The 21202-nt window shown below is 46.8% G+C and overlaps 1 protein-coding gene across 3 annotated transcripts in view; it reads left to right on the top strand.

Moving 5' to 3' along the window:
* Positions 1-19438, top strand: part of NT5E (5'-nucleotidase ecto) — a 69838-nt gene extending 50400 nt beyond the window's left edge. For 2 of the 3 annotated variants that reach the window (XM_060419587.1, XM_060419589.1), the window contains exons 4-8: positions 7242-7439; positions 8163-8317; positions 10955-11060; positions 12111-12260; positions 13868-19438. In XM_060419587.1, coding sequence (XP_060275570.1) covers positions 7242-7439; positions 8163-8317; positions 10955-11060; positions 12111-12260; positions 13868-14358 — 1100 coding nt within the window. In that variant the 3' untranslated portion in view covers positions 14359-19438. The remainder of the gene's footprint in view (positions 1-7241; positions 7440-8162; positions 8318-10954; positions 11061-12110; positions 12261-13867) is intronic. The other variant, XM_004011302.6, reaches the window with a different exon arrangement.
* The last annotated feature ends 1764 nt before the right edge of the window (positions 19439-21202 follow it).

Genomic DNA, 21202 nt, shown 5'->3' with positions numbered 1-21202 from the left:
ATTGTGACGCAACCGTGAAAGTGAAAGTCACTCAGTCGCCTCCGACTCGCTGCAACCCCGCGAACTGTACACCCCATGGGATTCTCCAGGCCAGAATACTGGAGTGGGCAGCCTTTCCCTTCTCCGGGGGATCTTCCCAACCCAGGGATCAAGCTGGGATCTCCTGCATTGCAGGTGGATCCTTTACCAACTGAGCTTTCAGGGAAGCAACTATACTCCAATAAAAAATTTTTTAAAGAAAGAATCCTGGTATCTGGAAGGATACTCGACCATGAGTTAATCTTCTGTGAAGAGAAGAGGGTGCCAGACCATAGGAGTGTCACTCCGTCCCCGGCTCTATCACACTGAGTGGCCTTTGCCTCACAAGGTGAAGCAAAGCCCTCAGGCCTGGCCCCACAGGGCAGTGGCGTCCAGCACACCAGGACTTGTTGGAGCTTAGAGATGTTTATTGAGTAAGTGAGTGAGTGTATGAGCCCATTCCCACCCTGCCAAGCTCCTGTAATTGCCCCAGCCGCGACCGGGTAGAGGCACACAGCCTGGCTTGGACGTCCAGGGGGTTTGTGCCCACTCGGGACCACTCAGAGATGCATCGTCTCTGTAGGCCTCCAGGTGGTCACTGAATGTCTAAGAGCAAGAATGTGGGCAGTAAATCAAAGCATGTACAGCACAGAGGGACATGGTCCAGATATGGAGACTGTTGGTGGCCCCTGAGTCCCCAGAGAAGCGACAGCCGATGTGTCAGGGTCAGGTACAGAGGTGGCTGAGGAGCTGGTGACTCACCTCTCTGGTTGCAGAATGCTTCTTGACAGCAGCTGGCCTGACTGCCCGCTCACAGAGTGCTTCTTGGCCCACCTGCTTCATGGCTTGCTATGCCAGGAGATCTCTAGCATGCAGAAGATACTCATAGCTTAAAAAAAATTAAACCCTGTTGGTTTCAACCACTGATCAAATCTCTTATTTTACAAATACAGGAAATACATTTAGGAAATACATTAGGAACTAAGAGTCTCTCCCAAGGTCACCAGATTGAAAGGGAGCTGCACCCACATTTGTTCTCTCAACAAGCAGCTCATTCTGCTTTACAAGCCCCACCCAGCTTGTTGAAGAAATTAGATAGAGGGGAGTTGGGAACTGGGGCTTAACTCCCCTTGACATGGATTCCTCCACAAGAAAGGCATACACATCTTGTCTGATCTGAAAAAGAGCTGGCTAAACTACTTAAGCATAATCATTCAACATTTATCAATCACCTGCTATGTGCTGGGCCAGCCCCTGCACCCTTATGGAACTTACTATCTTAAAAGGGATATGGACACTGATCAGATTTTTTTTTTTAAGTATGCAAAGAAATCAATCATATATAATTACAAAGCATGCTGTGAAGAAAGAAGTCCACGATGCTGGGAGGGCAGGTGTAGGAGGACCTGACCACGTCGGGGGAATTGTCAGAGAGTGTTCTGAGGAACTGACATTTAGGCTAAGATCAGAAAAATGTCCAGGAGGTAACTTGGTAACTAATTATCACTAACCTTTATTGAGCATTTGCCTGAATCAGGCTTCATATGCTTCATTAACTTCTTAAATCCTCTCAGGAACCCTCCAAGTCAGGTATTGTTACATTCTCCATTTACAGATGAATAAACTCAAGCAAAAAAAAAAAAAAATAGAAATAATTCACCCGTGGGCCTCTGGTTCTGAGTCTTACTCTATGTTCGTAACTGTGGAGGTGAGTGTAGTGTGAGGATGGAAGACGCTAAGATTGCTGAAGTGCAGGGCAGAAGGTCCGCATGAAGCTGATCTCTAGCAGCCTCAGCCTGCAGGAGCTTGAAGTGGGGCTTTGGTTCCTGGCCAGAGATCTAGTCAAGCTGCAGCTATGAGAGCACCAAATCCTAGCCACTAGACTAGTGGTCAATGACAAGAACCTGGCCCTTCAGCTTTGCAGAAAATTCCCACAAGGAAAGTAGTGAAACAAATAAAGCACTTATGAAAAGGAACAGAGAGTCCTGTATGTGTGGATAGATTTATGGATAGACTCAGGGAGTGTCACTCCCTCGTGGTAGCTTGAATTACTTATATGGGGCATTTCTTCTGGGTTCCCATTGATTTGCCTGGTTCAGAGTTCATATTTGGTGTAGGATCCCCCCATATGTGTACATGCATCTCTTAGCCAAGATGGATTCTACCAAAGAAGCCTATGGGTAGTTAGTATCACTTAGCCTCACTCCCCTTTGACCTCCAAGGAGTCTTCCTACACATATGTAGTCAGGGAGGTCTTCTGACTTCAAGAATAAGAAATAATGTGGTCTTTTTTCTTCTATTTGGGCAGGGCTTAGGCTCTTTTGATTGTCCTGCTATCTTCATCCTGTGGTATCTGCCCTGGGGGTGTTGGGGGGTGGGCATCTACCTCTTGCCTCAAAGTAGGGCCACATCATGTAGGTCTGATAGGTTATAATGTTCATGACAAAAATTACAATATTGCTACAAACCGAATTTGGGTCTGCTTGCCCCACCATGCAGAAAAGCCTGTCTACTAACATCAGGTTGTAGTGAGAGAAAGTACAGCATTCATTTGCCAAGTGCTAAGCAAGGAGGATGGGTAACTTGTGCTCAAAAGACCCAAACTCTCCAATGGCTTTCAGGGGACGATTTTGAAAGGCGGTTTTGGGGGTAAGAGTTACAGCTGGTGCACCTTCTTCTGCTTGGTGGTAGTGAGGAAACTGTGGTATTTCAGGAATCCTAATCATCAGTCTTCTGGTTCAGTTGGTCTGGGATTTGCATGCATGTGGTCAGCATAGAGTCATCATTCTCCACTTGGATGAGGGTGGGGGGAACGACTCAAAGCTATATGTCAGATTGTTATGTATGTCCCTTGTGGAGACTCCAGGATTCCGTTTTTCCTCCCCCGCCACTAAGTTATTATTTTTAAGCTGTCGTTGGTTTTCTTGCTTGACTATGTTCCCTTTGTTTCTTCAGCCTCTCACCTCCCTAATTAGTAACTGCTTGAGTCTTTGGAACCCAGGGAAAGTCTAGGAAACTAAAGCCTTTTTCTACAAATGAGAAATAGGGAAGAGGGAGGGACTATTTTTTACCTCGGAAGGTCCTGCAGGGTCCTGATCAGTTTTGCTGTTCTCCCTAAGGCCAGTGATAGACGGCATCATCCACTCAATGGACGTGAGTTTGAGCAAACTCCAGGAGACAGTGAAGGACAGGGAAGCCTGGTGTGCTGCAGTCCATGGGGTGGCAAAGAGTCGGACATGACTTGGCGACTGAACAACAACTCAGGCCATAGGAAATGTTTTAAACCAGGGAGTGTTTAGTTATGTTTAGAAAGATCACTCAGGCTGTTGTGGGGAAACTGGATCAGAAAGAGGAAAAGAAGAGATAGATAGATAAATAGACACCAGTTAGGAGGCTGCACAGTGGCCCAGGGACAAGATAATGGTGACCAAGGTGTGACTCTTTCTGAGATGTTGAGGAGTAAACAGGTGAAAGCAAGCGCTTCCCAGTCATTTAAAAGAGAGACTCAAGTCCCTTAGAAGCATCGATGTGAAATATGCAAATTACCAAGTACTTTAATCCAGTCCTTTTATAGGAATATTGGAAGTTCTTGGGGCTTCCCTGATAGCTCAGTTGAGTTGGTAAAGAATCCACCTGCAATGCAGGAGACCCTGGTTCAATTCTTGGGTCGGGAGGATCCACTGGAGAAGAGGGTAGGCTACTCACTCCAGTATTCTTGGGCTTCCTGTATGGCTCAGCTGGTAAAGGATCTGCCTGCAATGTGGGAGACCTGGGTTCAGTCCCGGGGTTGGGAAGATTCCCTGGAGAAGGGAAAAACTATCCACTCCAGTATTTCGGCCTGGAGACTCTATGGATGGTATAGTCCATGGGGCCACAAAGAGTCGGACACGACTGAGCAACTGAACTGAACTGAACTGAAGCCACTTTCACTTTCACTTTGGAAATTCTGAGACCAATCCCATTATACATTAAAATCATCACACGGACGGCCTCAAACATTCTACAGTCCATTCAGCCAGGACTTCCCCAGAGGCCCAGTGATAAGACTTCACTTTCTAACGTCAGGAGTGCAGGTCCGATCCCTGGGCAGGGATCCACATGCCTCATGGCCAAAAATCCAAAGCATAAAACGGAAGCAGTCCCGTAACAAATCCAATAAAGATTTAAACATAAGCGATTCATTCAGCCAAGTGGGAACTGTGTTGAAGGCCTGCTCGCTGGCATCTCTGTGGCCGCATGATCCATCCTCTGGCCCCCCAGACAGGCACTTGTCAAGGCCAGCGCTGGGAACCCCCACGTCCTGAGGGGCTGCTCCCTCGCTGTGGGAAATGCCCGGTGACCAGGTGAAAATGTCAGCCCACACCTCCTACCTCCTCAGGCTTGCTCCCAAGATTATTTGTTTGCCAAATGGCTGAAACAGAGTTCTGGTAAACCATTTCTCCCCCACCAAGAGAACAAGCTGGGATCTAAAGACGTGTGGCTCCGTGTGTGGAGAGAATATTTGGCCCCTGACCATCTTTGGCTGAATAGAGAGCTGTGGAAACTGAATGGTTTCCCTGGATTGCATTTCTCTGCCAGCGGTTTTCTGGGGTTGACGAGTAGAAGGGAAGCAGAATTGTGGAGAAGGCTGACCTGAGCCAAACTAGACTGGTTGTTGCCTCAGTCGCGTGGGAAGCGTCCTCCTTGTTCCTGATTAGGTCCATCTGAGACGGAGATGACACATCATTTGTTCTAACAAAAGGCACATCAAGGCCTTTCAGGAGCTAGAGAAGGTCCCTGTCCTGCAGGAGCTGGGGGTTGGTGGCTCCTATTTCTAAAGAGCAAGCTGATCTGCTAAGACATCTGACCGAATAGTTGGGTTCCAAATTTTTACATTCTGTTTAAATTCAGATATATTTATGGAAGGCAGAATAGTAGAGGCCAAAATAGTCAGGCTTGCCCATCTCGACTTTCCAGGAATCTGCTAGATTCCTTTCTGAAACAGACTTAGTGCCTTTTCCTCCTGGATGGGGTGTTCTGCGCCACCTCGTGGACATAATGGAAACTGCATCTTGCCAAGGTTCTCTGAGCTCAAAGGAGGAACCCTCCCCAGCTGAAGGGGTGGAGGAGGGCTGCTATACCCCCTTCCTCTGAAGTAAAAAGCAGGCTCCAAGCTGGTCCAAAACAGGACCACCACAGAACCGATTGAGGATGGTGTGAGCATTAACCTTCCTTGCTATTCTGCAATACGTCCAACTATCTATGACAGTCCTAGCCACCATCTGTTGTGATCCGTGCAAATGGAGATGGGACATGGCCTGCTCTGGATCTCAAGTCAGGTGCTTTTGTAAAAATAAAGTTCCAAGGCTTTTTTCTTTTTCCATGGGAAACAAGAAAATGGGAAATTAATATGGGCAACAGCTTGTTCCTGCTTGTGGGATGTTGGTATTTGCAGCATGTCTGCTCTGGGATTACTGAGGACAAGAGCAAAGGCAGGACTGGGTTTTTCATAAAACATTCACCCCAGCTTGTCTTCAGTGAAGAGTGAAGCCCGGACACAGCTTGGAGCACAAAGACGCAGCCTCTAGGCTTGCACTTGCTTTGGGCAGTGGCCTTTGGAAACCAACTCTTACAGGCTTCTGAAAACAGCACATCATTGGCTGTGTCGGGAGGTGGAGAGAACAAAAGCTCCAGTGCCTCACAATCCTGTTTGCAACCCCCCTCCTTCACAGACCAGCTGCATAACCTTGGACACAAGGCCTGTGACACCCTGTACACAGGGTGTACAGTCTGTACAGTGGGGGCAATAATAGGAGCTGCCTCGCGGGGTGCCTGGAGGGCTAACCTAGATCTAGTCCAGGACTGGCTCCTGGCTGACTCTCGTAACTGGTCCAGTGAGCAGCCAACACGAGCTGAAGTTGCCCGGGCCCTCTGTGAACATCTAATAGGAAGCGCTGGTGGTGGGTGTGTGGAGGGAGGTGATAGAAACAGTGGCAGGTCAAGGGTACCTGTTTCACTGCCTCTGACTCAGGACAGCCCAGATGAGGTCCTGGTCTCTGTGGAGGTGAGACAGGACGTGCAGGGTGCCCACAGGAGGTTGCAGCTGCAGAGTTGAAACATGTCAGGTGAGGTGATCCCAGAGACCAGGGCTCAGGGTCCCACTGCCCAGGCTGCCACCCTCCCACGGGCCCGTGTCTAGAAGGCAATGCTGGGGCGGGTCTCAGTGTCTGGCTGATACGTGGCACTCAGGTTCTCCCAGGGCTCCCCTTGGAGACAGAATTCAGCAGAACTTAGCAGGTCCATGGTCTGGCTGGGGTGGGTGGTGTGTGCGCTGGTCAGCTCCCGGCATGAGCTGTTCCACAGGGCACCAAGGGGACACAGAACTCAGCGACAAAACCTAGGGATGGCCCTTTGGCATTTCTCTTTTTTTGTTGTTTAATTAAAGTACAGTTGATTTACCATGTTAATTTCTCATCATCTCCATTAAAGAGTCTAAGTTCTGAATGTGTGTCTAGAGTTTTCAAGAGGTTGCCATCCTCTCATAAGGGAAAGAAATACACATGTAATGAGTTTCTACTGTATCCCAGACATTACGCAAGGGAGATTAGATGTTTCATCCTCACAGTAGCCCCAGGAATTATTTTGCCCATTGTACAGGTGCGGAAGGCCTTCCCTGATGGGTCAGCGGATAAAGAGTCTGCCTGCAATGTAGGAGACACAGGAGATTTAAGTTTGATCTGGAGTGAGCAGGCTACTCACTCCAGTATTCTTGCCTAGAGAATTCCATGGACAGAGAAGCCTGGTGGGCTACAGTCCATAGGGTCGCAAAGAGTCGAACAAGACTGAGCAACTAAACAGCCGACAGGTGGGAAAACTGAAGCTCAGGGACGTGAAGTGACTTGGCTACTCCACCTGGCTGGTGACAGTGCAGCCGGGTCAGGATGGAGACAGGAGAGTTTAGCGGTGTCGTATCTTTGTGTGCCCCCAGCACCGGGCACGGTGCCCTGGACTTAGGAAGAGCTTAGCAAATGTCTGCTGGGTTGAGAATGGGAGGATTCATGTGCCAAAAGGGCATTTGGAAACTGGGGCAGATGACAAAGCTGGGCTCTGAAAGACCAGCTGTGTAGAGCAGCAGCTGGGGAATCATTGGTTCAGAATTTGCAGTCACCTGGCCAGCGGCCTGCGGGCCCTCAGCCAGCTGTGAACAAGGCCTGACTTGATCAGCTTTGGATCTTTCATTGCAGGCAATCCACCTTCCAAAGAGGTGCCAGCAGGGCAGTACCCATTCATAGTCACTTCTGATGATGGACGGAAGGTTCCTGTGGTCCAGGCATATGCTTTTGGCAAATACCTAGGCTATCTGAAGGTTGAGTTTGATGAAAAAGGAAATGTTGTCACTTCACATGGAAATCCCATTCTTCTCAACAGCAGCATCCCAGAAGGTATGTGAAATTCAGGGCAGTGATCCACCAATCCCAAAATTAGATGGCTGGATTGTGGTTTATTTGCTTTGTTAACATTTCAGGACAATGTTTCTGAAGAACTGAGTTTCTTCCTTGAGTTTACCCTACTATCTTCTTGGATAAGATTTAAAACACACCTAAATTTCAGAAGTCCCCATGGGCTTCTCCAGGCCCTCTCAGCACCAGACACTGCGACACTGCTTATTGTGCTATTTTCAGCTCTACCCTGGCACAGGAGAACCACTCTCAGCTCATGTCCCAGAGGAGAGCTGGGGGAGAGCTGGGTTCAGATCAAAGACTGCTGATCAGGGGCCCTGGAGAGTCAGAGCTTCTGACAGCCAGAGGGAGGGGCCAGGACCCCATAGCAGGACCTCTCATCCCTTTACCTGCCCAAGTATAAGCATAATCATTGCCCCCATCTGCACCATGGATGCTATCCCCGGTGGGCCAGCAGGTAGTCAGATGTGATGAGCTGATTTTGGTTCACTTGGCATTTTAAGATCCAAGCAGGGCCTTATTTCCAGGAAACAGAACAGATGTGCCTAAGGAAATTTCCTGGTCAAAAACCAAAATGTACACACATATGGTGAAGAACTGTAGACTCACGCCAGGTTAGCTGAATGATGTTTCAGTCTTTCTCTCACATTTAAGCCAGTGTGAGATCTGCTCTAACTGCAGGCCGATTTGTTTGTTTTCTTCTAGATCCAAACATAAAAGCAGACATTAACAAATGGCGGGTAAAATTAGATAACTATTCGACCCAGGAATTGGGGAAAACAATTGTCTATCTGGATGGCACCGCTCAGTCGTGCCGCTTTCGAGAATGCAACATGGGCAACCTGATTTGCGATGCTATGGTAAGTGGTTCCCGGGAGAGCAGAGCCCACGCCTAGGGAGGGTGGAGGAGAGACGGAAGGAGGGAGGGAGGATGTGAGGACCGACCAACTGACACAGAAGCGAAGACGTTTAAAGCTTAATGCCCAAATAGGTAACCAAAGAGGACCTGCTGCTTAGCACAGGGAGCTCGACTCAGTGCCCTGTGGTGACCTACAAGGGAAGGAAATCCGAAAAGGGGAGGATACACATATAACATACAGCTGATTCACTCTGCTATACAGCAGAAACGAACAAAACATTATAAGCAACTATACTCCAGTGAAAATGTTTTTTAACAATTAATGCCCAGACAAAAGCTTGGTGTGGATTCGCACTGAGTACCCTGGGAAGGTGCCTGAACCATACCAGTGGACCATCCCTGTTTTGTAGAAAGTTTTCGCTTTTATCTCAGGTTCATGAGGTTTGTTAACAAAATAAGCCACTTGTTATATACAAATAAATAATAGAAACATTTATTAGAGAAGTATCTAGCTTACTTTCAATATACTAACACTAAAAGAAAAGAGAAATAGGAACAGCAGAGGATGCATCACCAAACTGGGGGTTGACTAACAGACAAACAGTGCTGGGAAGCCCCGTGACATAGCACATCCGGAGTTCCAACTGGGAAAAGGTCCAAGGCAGCATGTCTGCTCTGCGGATGAGACTTCAAGGGCTGCAGTCTGGGGTTCCTGCTCACAATCCCCAGGCCGCAAACCATCATCATCAGTCTGCGAGCAAAACTGCAGCTCTGGTATTATGTTAATCTTTTTCATGTAGATTACGTAGGTCTTGGAAAAGACCCCGGTGCTGGGAAAGATTGAAGGCAGGAGGAGAAGGGAGCTACAGACGATGAGATGGTTGGATGACATCATCGACTCAATGGACATGAGTCTGAGCAAACTCCAAGAGATAGCAAAGGATGGGGAAGCCAGGGGGGTTGCAAAGAGTCAGACACGACTGAGCGTCTGAACAGCAACCACCTTTTTTTACAATGCTGTTTGCTTTGTTCTGCAAATCTTGGAATGTTGTTAAGTCCCAGTCGATTGGTCCTGGTTGGCCAGATGGCTCAGCAAAGGTCCTCCCTCTATCTATCTATGGTGGCTCTCAGCCAACCCTCACAGCAGGCATGGCTGACACTCACAGCAGCAGTCAGGGCTATGTACAGGCAGGTTAGAAGCAAGGTCAGAGGCCTCCTCTGCTTTGTCTCTGAAGCCTAAACAAGACTATTTAACCTCTTTATTGCTGGACAAGAATGAAACCTTTACTTCGAGGTGCTCATCTTAAGTGTCTGAATTTTGGTTATGGCTTTCCTTTTGAAAGATGACCTGACTCCACAAACTCTGCTTCTCTGAAGATGTGGACATAGTAGATAAAACACTTTTGCTTGGGCCTAAAAAGGCCAGGCTGCGTTTCCCTGATCTGTCTCCTCTTGGCCCTAAGAACTTGGCCTTGTGGGAACAGCCTTCACAAGCAGAGAACGATGACATGTAGTTATCCTTAGGATAGTAAGTCCCATGGTGAGTGAGATCTCACACCCAAAGCACCCCTCTGTCCACCTGTCTGCGGGCAGCCCCCCAGGGGCCATGCCGAACGGAGGTCTCAGGGTCAAACTCACCATGCCCAGGGGAACCCAGGGGAACCCAGGGGAACCCAGGGGGCCTTGGCTCCATGCCTGGTATCTAGGATGAAGCCACACTCAATAGAAGTCTGCCAAGTACTGATCTATGTTACTGTATGGCAGAAACCAATACAATATTGTAAAGCAATTATCCTTCAATTAAAAATAATTTTTAAAAAAAGCCTGCCAAGTAAATGACAACACTCATACTTCCCAAGGCAGGACCAGCGCTGGCTCCTAAGCACCATGCAATCCATGTGAGACAAGCAGCTGTAGAGAAGCCAGAGTGTGACTGTGTGGAGGCAGGAATGCAAGGAAACACCCCAGGCTCTAGCAGTGCTCCCCACACATAAAGGAGTCCCTCCTCCCGTGTCAGGAACACTGCCGTGGTGCTGTCCTCCTGGCCGCGACCCCGTGTCTCCCTCACCTCCTCCACCATCCTATTTTTTCAAATGAGAATGTATTCATTTTATTTCTTGTCAGTAAATGCATATTAAGTAAAAGAAAAGACTGGAATTCCATCTCAGGGGCTGTCTCTCTCTGTGTCTCCAAAATTGCCAGCTTGGGAACTGGCTGGGGACCTAGACCAGGATGCCAGGATTCTTGGTGGCCCAAGGTCTAGAGCTGAAAGGGTTCTGGGCTCTGCCCTCAGGAGCAAGTGCGGGGCCTGTCCTGTGGGAGCAGCCCTGTGAGCCACTCTGCACAGGGGCCCCCGGCTTTTGCTGGGGGTTGGGGGGTGGGCTTTGCTCAGGGCCCCTGCTCTGGGGATGCAGGGTCTTAGGAGAGGGTCTCAGAGCTGCTGGCTGCTCAGAGTCTTCCCTGGGACTGGTCACAATATCTTATTGTTGCTTCTCAGATCATAAAGCTAGTTTTGACAAGTTACACTTGAGAGAGCTCCGGGCACACAGGGGCAGAAGAAAAGCAGCTTCATTTCTGGGAATGAACCCTCAGAAAGAAGGCTCAGAGTAACAAGTGTAAATTCCTGCTGCTGTTGCAGATTAACAACAACCTGAGACACCCGGATGAGATGTCCTGGAACCACGTGTCCATGTGCATTTTAAATGGAGGTGGCATCCGGTCGCCCATTGACGAGAGGAACAATGGTATGCTCCTGGACCCGGCCTCAGCTCTCTGTCTGCCCAGCTCCCCAAACCTGGCCACGGGCAGCTTTAGCTCCTCTGTGCTGCCAGCCACAACCCACAGTGCCAGGCCCCTCAGCTTGGGTTAGCTGCCACTCAAGTCAGCACCCCACCTACAGGGCACATGCACACTTGTATTCTCAACACGCACTTGCATTCTTGGATGCATGTGCACACAGAGGGAGCAGTTGGCCTTAGTGGAACCCAGCTTTACCTAAACTTCTGACTTGGGACTTGCCTGGTGGTCCAGTGGTTAAGATTCTGCAACTCCAATGCAGGGGGCACGGGTTCGAGCCCTGGTCGGGGAACTACGGTCCCACATGCTGTGCAGTGCAGCCAAAAATTAAAAAAATCAAACTTCTGACTCACATGAATCATTGACTGATTTATGCAAAATAGTGACAGTTTCCACCTGGATATCTGGAAAGAGGAGGACAAAATTGCCAATCTCAAGCCCTGGACAAAACAGCTGGACAACTTCCTTTAGTGCATTTACAGATATCCTGGATTATAGCACATGGTAAAACCAGCCAACCAGACAGATATTCAAGACACTCCCGTCATCTTCCCTGCGTACGTGCATGCTAAGTCGCTTCAGTCGAGTCCAACTCTGTGCAACCCTATGGACTTGTAGCCCGCCAGGCTCCTCTGTCCATGGGATTCTCCAGGCAAGAATACTGGAGTGGGTTGTCATGGCCTCATCCAGGGGATCTTCCCAACCCAGTGATCAAACCCGGGCCTCTCATGTCTCCTGCATTGGCAGGCGGGTTTTTTACCACTGACCCACCTGATTAGGAAGCCCTAATCATCTTCCCTGATATACTGTCAAAATAGTCTCAGTGGAGGAGGGAACAGCCAGGGGCCTCCTGATCCCTGTCTTCCCGAGCATCAGGAACACTCAGACTGTGCTGTCCTCATAGCCTCCTCGAGGCCCCGTCTCCTTTACCTCCTCTGCGGACAATGGGCTTGTTCGCAAGCCATTTTCCCTCTGGCCTCATCTGTGACTACCCTCAGGCACGATTACCTGGGAGAACCTGGCTGCTGTGTTGCCCTTTGGAGGCACCTTTGACCTGATCCAGTTAAAAGGCTCCACCCTGAAGAAGGCCTTCGAGCACAGTGTGTACCGCTACGGCCAGGCCACGGGCGAGTTTCTGCAGGTGGGAGGTAAGTCACCTTCCAAGGTGAGGGGAGGCTTCCTGCTGGTTGGCTTAGCTCCCCGCCTCACCAGGACATCCTGGCCAGGTTTGCTTGGGCTTCACACACCCAGCACCAATGCACAGTCTTTCAGTGGCTGTGGACTCCCAGACCACTGAGAATAGGTCGGGGTCAAAGCCCCAGGGCCCTGAAAATGAGCAATATTTGCCAAGTCTGATTTGGACATCAAACGATCTTCTCTGAGGAGCTAGCCCTCTGGGTCTAAGCAGGTCAGCTGCCTTGAGGTCTGCTGCTGCTGCTGCTAAGTTGCTTCAGTCATGTCCGACTCTGTGCGACCCCACAGACGGCAGCCCACCAGGCTCCCCCGTCCCTGGGATTCTCCAGGCAAGAACACTGGAGTGGGTTGCCATTTCCTGCTCCAGTTCGTGAAAGTGAAAAAAAGTGAAAGTGAAGTCGCTCAGTTGTGTCCAACTCTTAGCGACCCCATGGACCGTAGCCTACCAGGCTCCTCCGTCCATGGGATTTTCTAGGCAAGAGTACTGGAGTGGGATGCCATTGCCTTCTACCTTAGTTGTTTAAACATTCAATATTCTTTGTAAAAACAAAAACAAACCAAACCTTTTTCTGTTCCATTGCCTGGTAATTGCCTTGAAGCATGCATAGGTTCAAGGGAATGCAATGTCCGATCACTATAAACAAAGATGATTTCTGCCAGGGGCAGCCAGGACAAGACATTGGAATCTGGTTCTAGTTCCAATGGGACCTGGGGCAAGTCTTCATTCAGCCTCTCAGAGAACAGTAAGAAAATGTGCCTGCTTATCTTATGGATTGCCATGGAAGTGGAAGGAAAATAAATGCTTCCCAAATTGTTAAGGACTTCTAAAGTGCTTTTGTCAATCACTGATTCCACAGCCCAATGAGTTAAAATTAATATGAATAATCTTAATTGACTCTGACACCACAGTCCGACCTCACTGTTTGTACTATAGATGGTAGGCCCCACTTGAGGGGTCTGATTGCTTTTCAAGTCTTCCCCCTTCTGGGAAGTCCCAGAGCACCTCACTACTGGGACTGAGGGGCTGCAGAGGTTGGTGGAGTCCCACCTGCTGCCTATAGGGTTGCCCAGATATTCTGTGTTTTCCAGGAGAGAGCAGAGGGAACAGAGAGAGGCACTGTGTTGGGTAGCTGTATGTTTCACAGAAGTCACCCAGGCCAAATTATTAACTATTTGTTGGTCAGCAAAATGGTAAATATCCTGTATCTCTCATCTGTTCCTCATTTTCCAAAGCTACTGAACCAAGTTGCTGGACCGATTAATTCATGAAGTGAATTTTAAAAAGGTGTGGTTTCTCCCTGCAGAGTCCCAGATTGCCCACCTTGGGCTAGAGCCAGTTTCCCTTCCAGGGGTTCTCAGGCCTCCCAGAAAGACTCAAGGATAAACTTAACCAGATACAGTAGCTCCAACGTCACTTCAGCTCTCTTGCTGAAGTTTCGCTCTAACTAAATGAAAACTAAGCCGCAGTCCCCTAACTCCAGATTTGGGCCAAAATCTTTCTCAGAAAACAAAAATTTTCCTTTGGATCCAGTGAAAACCTACAGCCTCATTTCTTTTCTAGGAATTCACGTGGTGTATGATATTTCCCGAAACCCTGGGGACAGGGTCGTCAAACTAGAGGTTCTTTGCACCCAGTGTCGTGTGCCCAGTTATGAGCCTCTCAGAATGGATAAGGTGTACAAGGTGATCCTCCCAAGCTTCCTTGTCAGTGGTGGAGACGGGTTCCGGATGATAAAAGATGAAATGATAAAACATGACTCTGGTAAGCACAAGCGTCTCTTCCCCTCCCTAACCCAAAGGTACCCGAGAACAGAACAGATTCCAAGAGGGGGGCAGCCCACGATGACACCAGGAGGGCAAAGCCAGAAACCAGATCTGCCCCTACAGCCAGCTCCCTCCCACTTTGTTCGGAAACAGCCTAGCGAAGTAGTCTCACCTCTCCCCAGCACTCAACCCATCCATCCACACCCCGGGAAAACATATTTTTACATCAAAATTGTTTTAAAACTTTTAAAAGTGCAGCTAAGCAGCTATTTAAATTGTGAAATATAAACATGTGGCATTTTTAGGTTGGATGCGGGAAAGCATAATTAATCGTCTCAACTTTTAAAAAATTTATTTTGGGGTGGGTCTTGGTTAGTTTGCTCTGGCTTTTTCTCTTTTAGTTGCAGCTAGCAAGGGGCTACTCCTGGTTGCAGTGCCCACGCTCCTCACTGTGGTGGCTTTTCTCGTTGCAGAGCTCAGGCTCTGAAACAGGCTCAGCAGTTGTGGCACAAGGGCTTAGATGCTCCACTCTATGTGCAATCTTCCCAGATCAGGGATTGAACCCCTGTCTCCTGCACTGGCAGGCAGATTCTTACCCACTGCACCACCAGGGAAGCCCCCAAATCACCTCAACTTTCTTGAAGAAGCTTTTGGTGTGAGAAGGTCAGGTAGGCACAAATGGGATATGCCCCCTGCCCCATTCAGCACAATGTGTTGGTGGAGGACATCATAGGAACCACCAAGTTGACCCCAGGTGAGGGTCATTATACCCCAGCCTCATTTTCAAAAATTCAATTGAGAACCACTTCCTGTGCGTGGAGTACACTGCCAGTACACAACCCCTTCCTGTTCTCCAGGGCAAAACCTACTGTGTTCACAAGACACCCGCAGAGCTTCTCTGTGTCCGTCTCTACAGCTTTATCATGAGGGTCCTGCCACCATAGCTGCATATCCCAAGGAGGGTGGAGGGCAGAGTCAGGGCCAAGGAGGCAGCCCTTCCTGGGAGGAAAGGCGCCAGCTACTTCCAACCATTCCATGATAGGAAGTGGAAAGGCAGGCTTAGAAGGTGTCCTCTCGAGTCCTGCATGAAACAAAGTTAATGGCTGTGTATCACTCAAGCCCAGACTAGTGAGTGCTGGAGAGAAAGATCTCACATGGAAGGCTGAGAAAGCTTTGGCTGCAAGTGTTCTCAGCCCTCATCATACATTAGAATCACTTGGGGAGTATTTTAAATTAAATACCAGCTTGGTCCTGTCTTTTAAGAGAGTCTGATTTACTTGGTTGGAGCAAAAGGCTTTGCAGTGATTCTGATGTATACCCAGGGGTGAGAACCACTGCAGAGAAGGGTTCTTTTTAAGTACTATAGTAATACATTGTTTTATTGAGGTATAATTGAAATATAGCATTAGTTTCAGGTATAAAACATGATTCCATTTTGTATATATTGCAAAATGATCACCACGTTAAGTCCATTAATGTCACCTTACATAATTACAAATTTTCTTGTAATGAGGACTTCTAAGATCTATTCTTGTATCAATGTTCAAATATGCAATAGTATTAATAACTATATTCACTATGCTATACATTACAGCCTCAGGACTTATTTATAACTGGAAGTTTGTATTAACTTTTGACTCCCTTCACCCATTTGCATCCTCAACCAATCCCAACTCCCTCCACCTCTAGGAACCATCAGTCTGTTCTCTGTAACTGAGCTTGCTTGCTTTGCTGTTGTTGAATTTATGGCATTTGTCTTGTCTGAATTATTTCACTTAGCATAATGTCCTCAAGGGCCATCCATGTAGTTGCAAATGGCAAAAGGTCATTTTTTTAAATAGCTGAAGAGTATTTCATTGTATATATATACACACATCTTTATTCATCCATCCGTTAATGGACATTTGTTTCCTTATGCTTCCCTGGTGGCTTAGATGGTAAAGAATCTGCCTGCAATGCCAGAGATCTGGGTCCCGTCCCGGGGTTGGGAAGATCCCCTGGAGGAGGAAATGGCAACCCACTCCAGTATTCTTGCCTGGGGAATTCCATGGACAGAAGGCCCTGGCAGGCTACAGTCCATGGAGTCGCAAAGAATTGGACACAGCTGAGTGACTAACACACTTCCTTATCTTGGCTATTGTAAATAATGCTGTAATGAGCGCAGAAGTGCACATATCTTTTCAAATTAGTATTTTCATTTTCTTAGGTATATACTCAGGAGTGGAACTGCTGAATCATTTGGGAGTTCTATTTTCAATTTCTTGAGGAGCCTCCTACTATATTTCTTAGCAGCTGCACCAATTTACATTTTTGCACACAATGCACAAGAGCTCCTTTTCTCCACATCCTCACTGACATTTTTTGTCGTTTTGGTCATAGTTGTTCTAACAGGTGTGAGGTGGTAACTCTTTGTGGTTTTGATTTGCATTTCTCTGATAACTCATGATATTGAGCATCTTTTCATGTGGTTTTGGTCATCTGCATTTCTTTGGAAAAACATGTCAGATCCTCTGCCCATCTTTTAATCAGATTTTTTGGGGGTGGGCTATTGAGCTGTGTGCATTCTTTACAGATTTGGGGTACTGACCGCTTATCAGATATATGATTTGAAGTGGTGCTTTTAAAATAAAAGTCTGCCAGGGCACTGTGGGTTTGCTGTAGTTACAGGTGATTAGTATTTGTCAGTTGTCTTCTCTTTTGGAAATGAAGCCTCCATTATCTCACCATCAATGATGTGAAAATGATTCTTGAGTAGGCAGAACAACAACAACAAAAAAACCCAAAAAACAAAAAAGCCACATTTATTTCTCAACTAATTATCTTAACCCAGTTCCTTAGTGCCCCCACTCTGGAGTGGTTCAGAGGCAATAATGACAACAGCCTTTTCCTTTTCAAACATTCATATGTTTATTTGGCTGCTTCAGGTTTCAGTTGTGGCAGGCAGACTCTCTACTTGTAGCACACAGGCTCCAGAGCCTGCAGGCTCAGTGGTTGTGGTGTGTGGGCTACTAGTTGCTTTCAGGCATTAGGATATTAGTTCCCCAGCCAGGGATCAAACCTTTGTCCCCTGCAGTGGAAGGCAGATTCTTAACCACTAGACTGTCAGGGAAGTCCCTAGGTAGGAAGGCCCTTCTTACCAAGTCATCTCAGAGTTGAGAGGACTCTATTCCCCTGAATTATCCAATAGTAGACAATGGGCACATTTCTCATCTGAAACATGAAAAGCAATCAGATTCTTTGCACTTATGATCACCACTGTCCTTGTCTTTCGTGATACTTTAGCCTCACTTATGAAAGGAGTATCTTCCTTCTTATAATCACAAAGGACTTTAAAGAAATACATTGGCTTTCCCCTTATTATTATTTATGAATCATCTTCTGTAGTTAAAATAATGTATGTATTTTTCTAGGTGACCAAGATATCAATGTGGTTTCCGGATACATCTCAAAAATGAAAGTGCTTTATCCAGCAGTTGAAGGTCGGATCCAGTTTTCTGCAGGAAGTCATTGCTGTGAAAGTTTTTCTTTAATATTTCTTTCAGTTTTGGCAGTGATCATTATTTTACACCAATAGCCAAAAATTCTCCTTGCCATTAATGGAACTGTATTTTTTTTCTCACGTGAGATTCAAGTCGGTTTTTTAGGAACTGGTTTTATGATGGCGCAGACCATCTTTGCAGTCTCCTAGAAGCTGAGCTTAGAGGGTTGTAAGTAAAGACACTGACATCATCACTCAGGGTCAGCAACTTAGTGAACACACAGGAAAAGAAATGAAAATGGGACCTCTGACGAGAAGGCCAGCCATCTTTAGTTTACATACGCAAATTTTAATAAAACTTTAACACCTTTAAACCATACACATCATTTTTTCTCTTTTATATCCATTCTAATCCACCAAACAACTTATGTTTACATAACTATATCATTTACAAGGGAATTCTAAGCATGTTTTCTTATTTGATGCCCATAACTTTGGTGCGTGGAAAGACAGGCATTGTTTTCTTCTTGTATGAAAGATGAAGAAACTAAAGCTCAGAGCTGACTTAAGGCCATATAGGTAAAAGTGACAGATCCCAGACCTGACCTAGGCCCTCTGACCTCAGTCCCACACTCTTCAGTTAAATCCAGTTACTGTTCAGAATGATATTTACTGGAGCCCCACACTGATGGAGGACAAGTCTCTGCTTTATTTCTGGTCTCTCTTTTTTTCCTCGCTAGTATATGTGATAGGGAGTTTAATGGACTAAACACACAGTGGTGTTCTCTTTCTCACCACCATGTACCTTTGAGGAGTTGGGACACAAAGGGCAGCAGATAATGGGAAAGGCCGGGAGCTGCAAAAGGCCATCTGGGGGTAGGGAGAAGGGGAAGGAAAGACTGGGACGCCCAGGAACAACTTCCATTAGAGAAGAGAAACAGATAAAGCCCATTTACTCTTGCTACATAGATATCTGCTAGGGAGTAGCAGCAGAGTGCCTAACACACGGCAGTAGCTACTAATAATTTCATGACATTCTATCAGTTCTCCATTTCTTTCCTCCTCCTTCCTAATGGGAAGGTGTCACAAAAAGAGAACCTTCTTAGAGAAGGTGTAATTCTAAACCTGCACCTGTGTCTCCTAGCAAGATATACTTATTCTAGGCACACACATATATACTTCACCCCCCCTCACTTTTGGAAAATCCAGAGGAGAGACAAGGTTGATTTTTCAAGTGGTCCACCTAAGTTTAAAGTCAGCTCTGCCTCCATATTTGAACAGTCACTCTCAGTCATTCTCAAGCACAGACATAAGAACTCCTGCCTGAGAGTGGGAGCACCCTCTGAGTGAGTGCTCAGGAAATACCCAGACTAATGCCATACATGATTTATGCACAAATACTTGCTTAAAGGGGTAGTGGGGACCAAGTGAGCCTGCTCCTCATTGTATACATGATTCAACGAGAAATGGGAGGCCTCACCTTAAAAAAGAGTGAGCAGACAACAACTAAAGGACTGAAGAGTGAGAATGCTTGTTTTTTAATGTTTACAAATATTAGGTACTCTTGATACAAATGTACTTTTAAATTTCATAACCTCTTTGTAAAGATTGATGCAATAAAGTAATGCCCTCGGTTCTATGCATATGGAGATTGACCATAAATGAATGCCAATAAGATTGTAAGAGAAGAATGTCAATAGGACTGCATTTGGGCTACATTTTTTATGCTTGGCCAGGAAAATAGGGTAAACCCTATTGAAGCACAAATTTTTAAAGAACATTTTTGTAAGTTTTCTAAATCTGTGTGCCTGTATTGTTCAGTGGTTTAAGAAATGACCTAAAAATACTTTTCAATTATAGGTTCCAAACAATAAAATTGAAGATACACTCTGTCTTTGGTAGTTATTTCTTCTCTCAAGCAAATACTTACAACCCAAGACAATATGACTGAAGGAAAACTCTTTTAACAGTTCATCACTGGTACCACTGGCCATGATTATAAGCCCCCTGCCATCTGACAGCCCTCCCTATATCCCATCTTACCCCCCTAAAAATAAGAAAAATACATTCAATTTTCAGGTAGGAAAGAACAGTAGATAAAGGGTACTTAAGACTAATGCGACTTCCCTGGTGGTCCAGTGGTCAAGCCTCCATGCTTTCACTGTGGTGGGCTTCTCCCTGGTCAGGGAACTAAGACCCTACATGCCACACGGCATGGCCAAAAATAAATAAATAAATAAATAAATTTTATGTACAGAATCTGTTTTGATGACAATAATGGTTTCAAAAAATAAAAGATGTTCAAATTATATAGTGTTGGGGATTTTAATTAATTTACCTGAACTGGCCATGCATCTAAGAATCTTCCTCATTTAATACTGATGATACAGCAGACCAGCTATTACACCTTGGGCAGACACATTAGATCCATTTGGTGGCAGAGCTGAGCTGAGCAGTTTACAACAGAGTAAGTTCCCTCAGGGGGCTTCCCTGGTGGCTCGGTGGTTAAGAGTCCACCTGCCAATTCAGGGGATATGGATTTGATCCCTGGGTCCAGGAAGATTCCACATGCCACAGAGCAACTAAGCCTGTGCACCACAACTACCGAGCCTGAGTACTAAAATTACTGAAGCCCACGCACTCTGGAGTCCATGCTCCACAAGAGAAGCCACCGCAATGGGAAGCCTGTGTACAACTAGAGAGTGGCCCCGGCTTGCCGCAACTAGAGAAAGCCTGCACACAGCAACGAAGACCCAGCACAGCCAAAAATAATTAAATTTAAAAAAATAACTTGGCAGGTCCCTTCCTATTTGTGCGAGTTGCCAGGGCTTGCTTACATATCTAGGTTGCTGCATTTGCTTTAGTGTAAGTGAGTGAAATCACTCAGTCGTGTCCGACTCTTTGTGACCCCATGGACTGTAGCCCGCCAGGCTTCTCTGTCTATGGAATTCTCCATGCCAGAATACTGGAGTGGGTAGCAGTAGCCGTTCCCTTCTCCAGGAGATCTTCCCAACCCAGGGATCGAATCCAGGTCTCCCGCATTGCAGGCAGATTCTTTACCGTCTGAGCCACCAGGGAAGCCCAAGAATGCCAGAGTGGGTAGCTTATCGATTCTCTAGAGGATCTTCCCAACCCAGGAATGAAACTGGGGTCTCAGGCACTGCAGGCGGATTCTTTACCAGCTGAGCTACCAGGGAAGCCCTTCTAGGCTGCTCCACAATTTCTTCAGGTAACCTCATCACCACCTCTCCATGCTGCACCAGTTTTTCTCCACCTTGCATTATCCTAAAATATGGATATAGTACTATCTTCACCAAGAGCAGCTAGCATAATGCTTAAGCGTTAAAATAAAGCTTTAGTGATTAGGCATGAATGGAGGGAGTTACAATGCAAAAGGAAACTTACAACTCAATGTGAGACAGCAGTGCTCCTAAAAAGCATCAACCAGGGCTTCGCTGGTGGCTCAGTGGTAAGGAATCTGCCTGCCAATGCAAGAGAAACAGGTTTGACCCCTGCTCTGGGATGATCCTGAATACTGTGGAGCAACCAAGTCCGTTGCTTAGAACCTGGGAGCCACAACTACTGAGCCAGCACAGTCATCAGTAAATAAATAAAAATTTAAACAACTAACCAAACTCATCACTTGGAGTCCTT

Source organism: Ovis aries, chromosome 8 (assembly GCF_016772045.2).
Source record: "Ovis aries strain OAR_USU_Benz2616 breed Rambouillet chromosome 8, ARS-UI_Ramb_v3.0, whole genome shotgun sequence".
NCBI lineage: Eukaryota > Metazoa > Chordata > Mammalia > Artiodactyla > Bovidae > Ovis > Ovis aries.
This window is presented reverse-complemented; position numbering and strand designations above follow the sequence as displayed.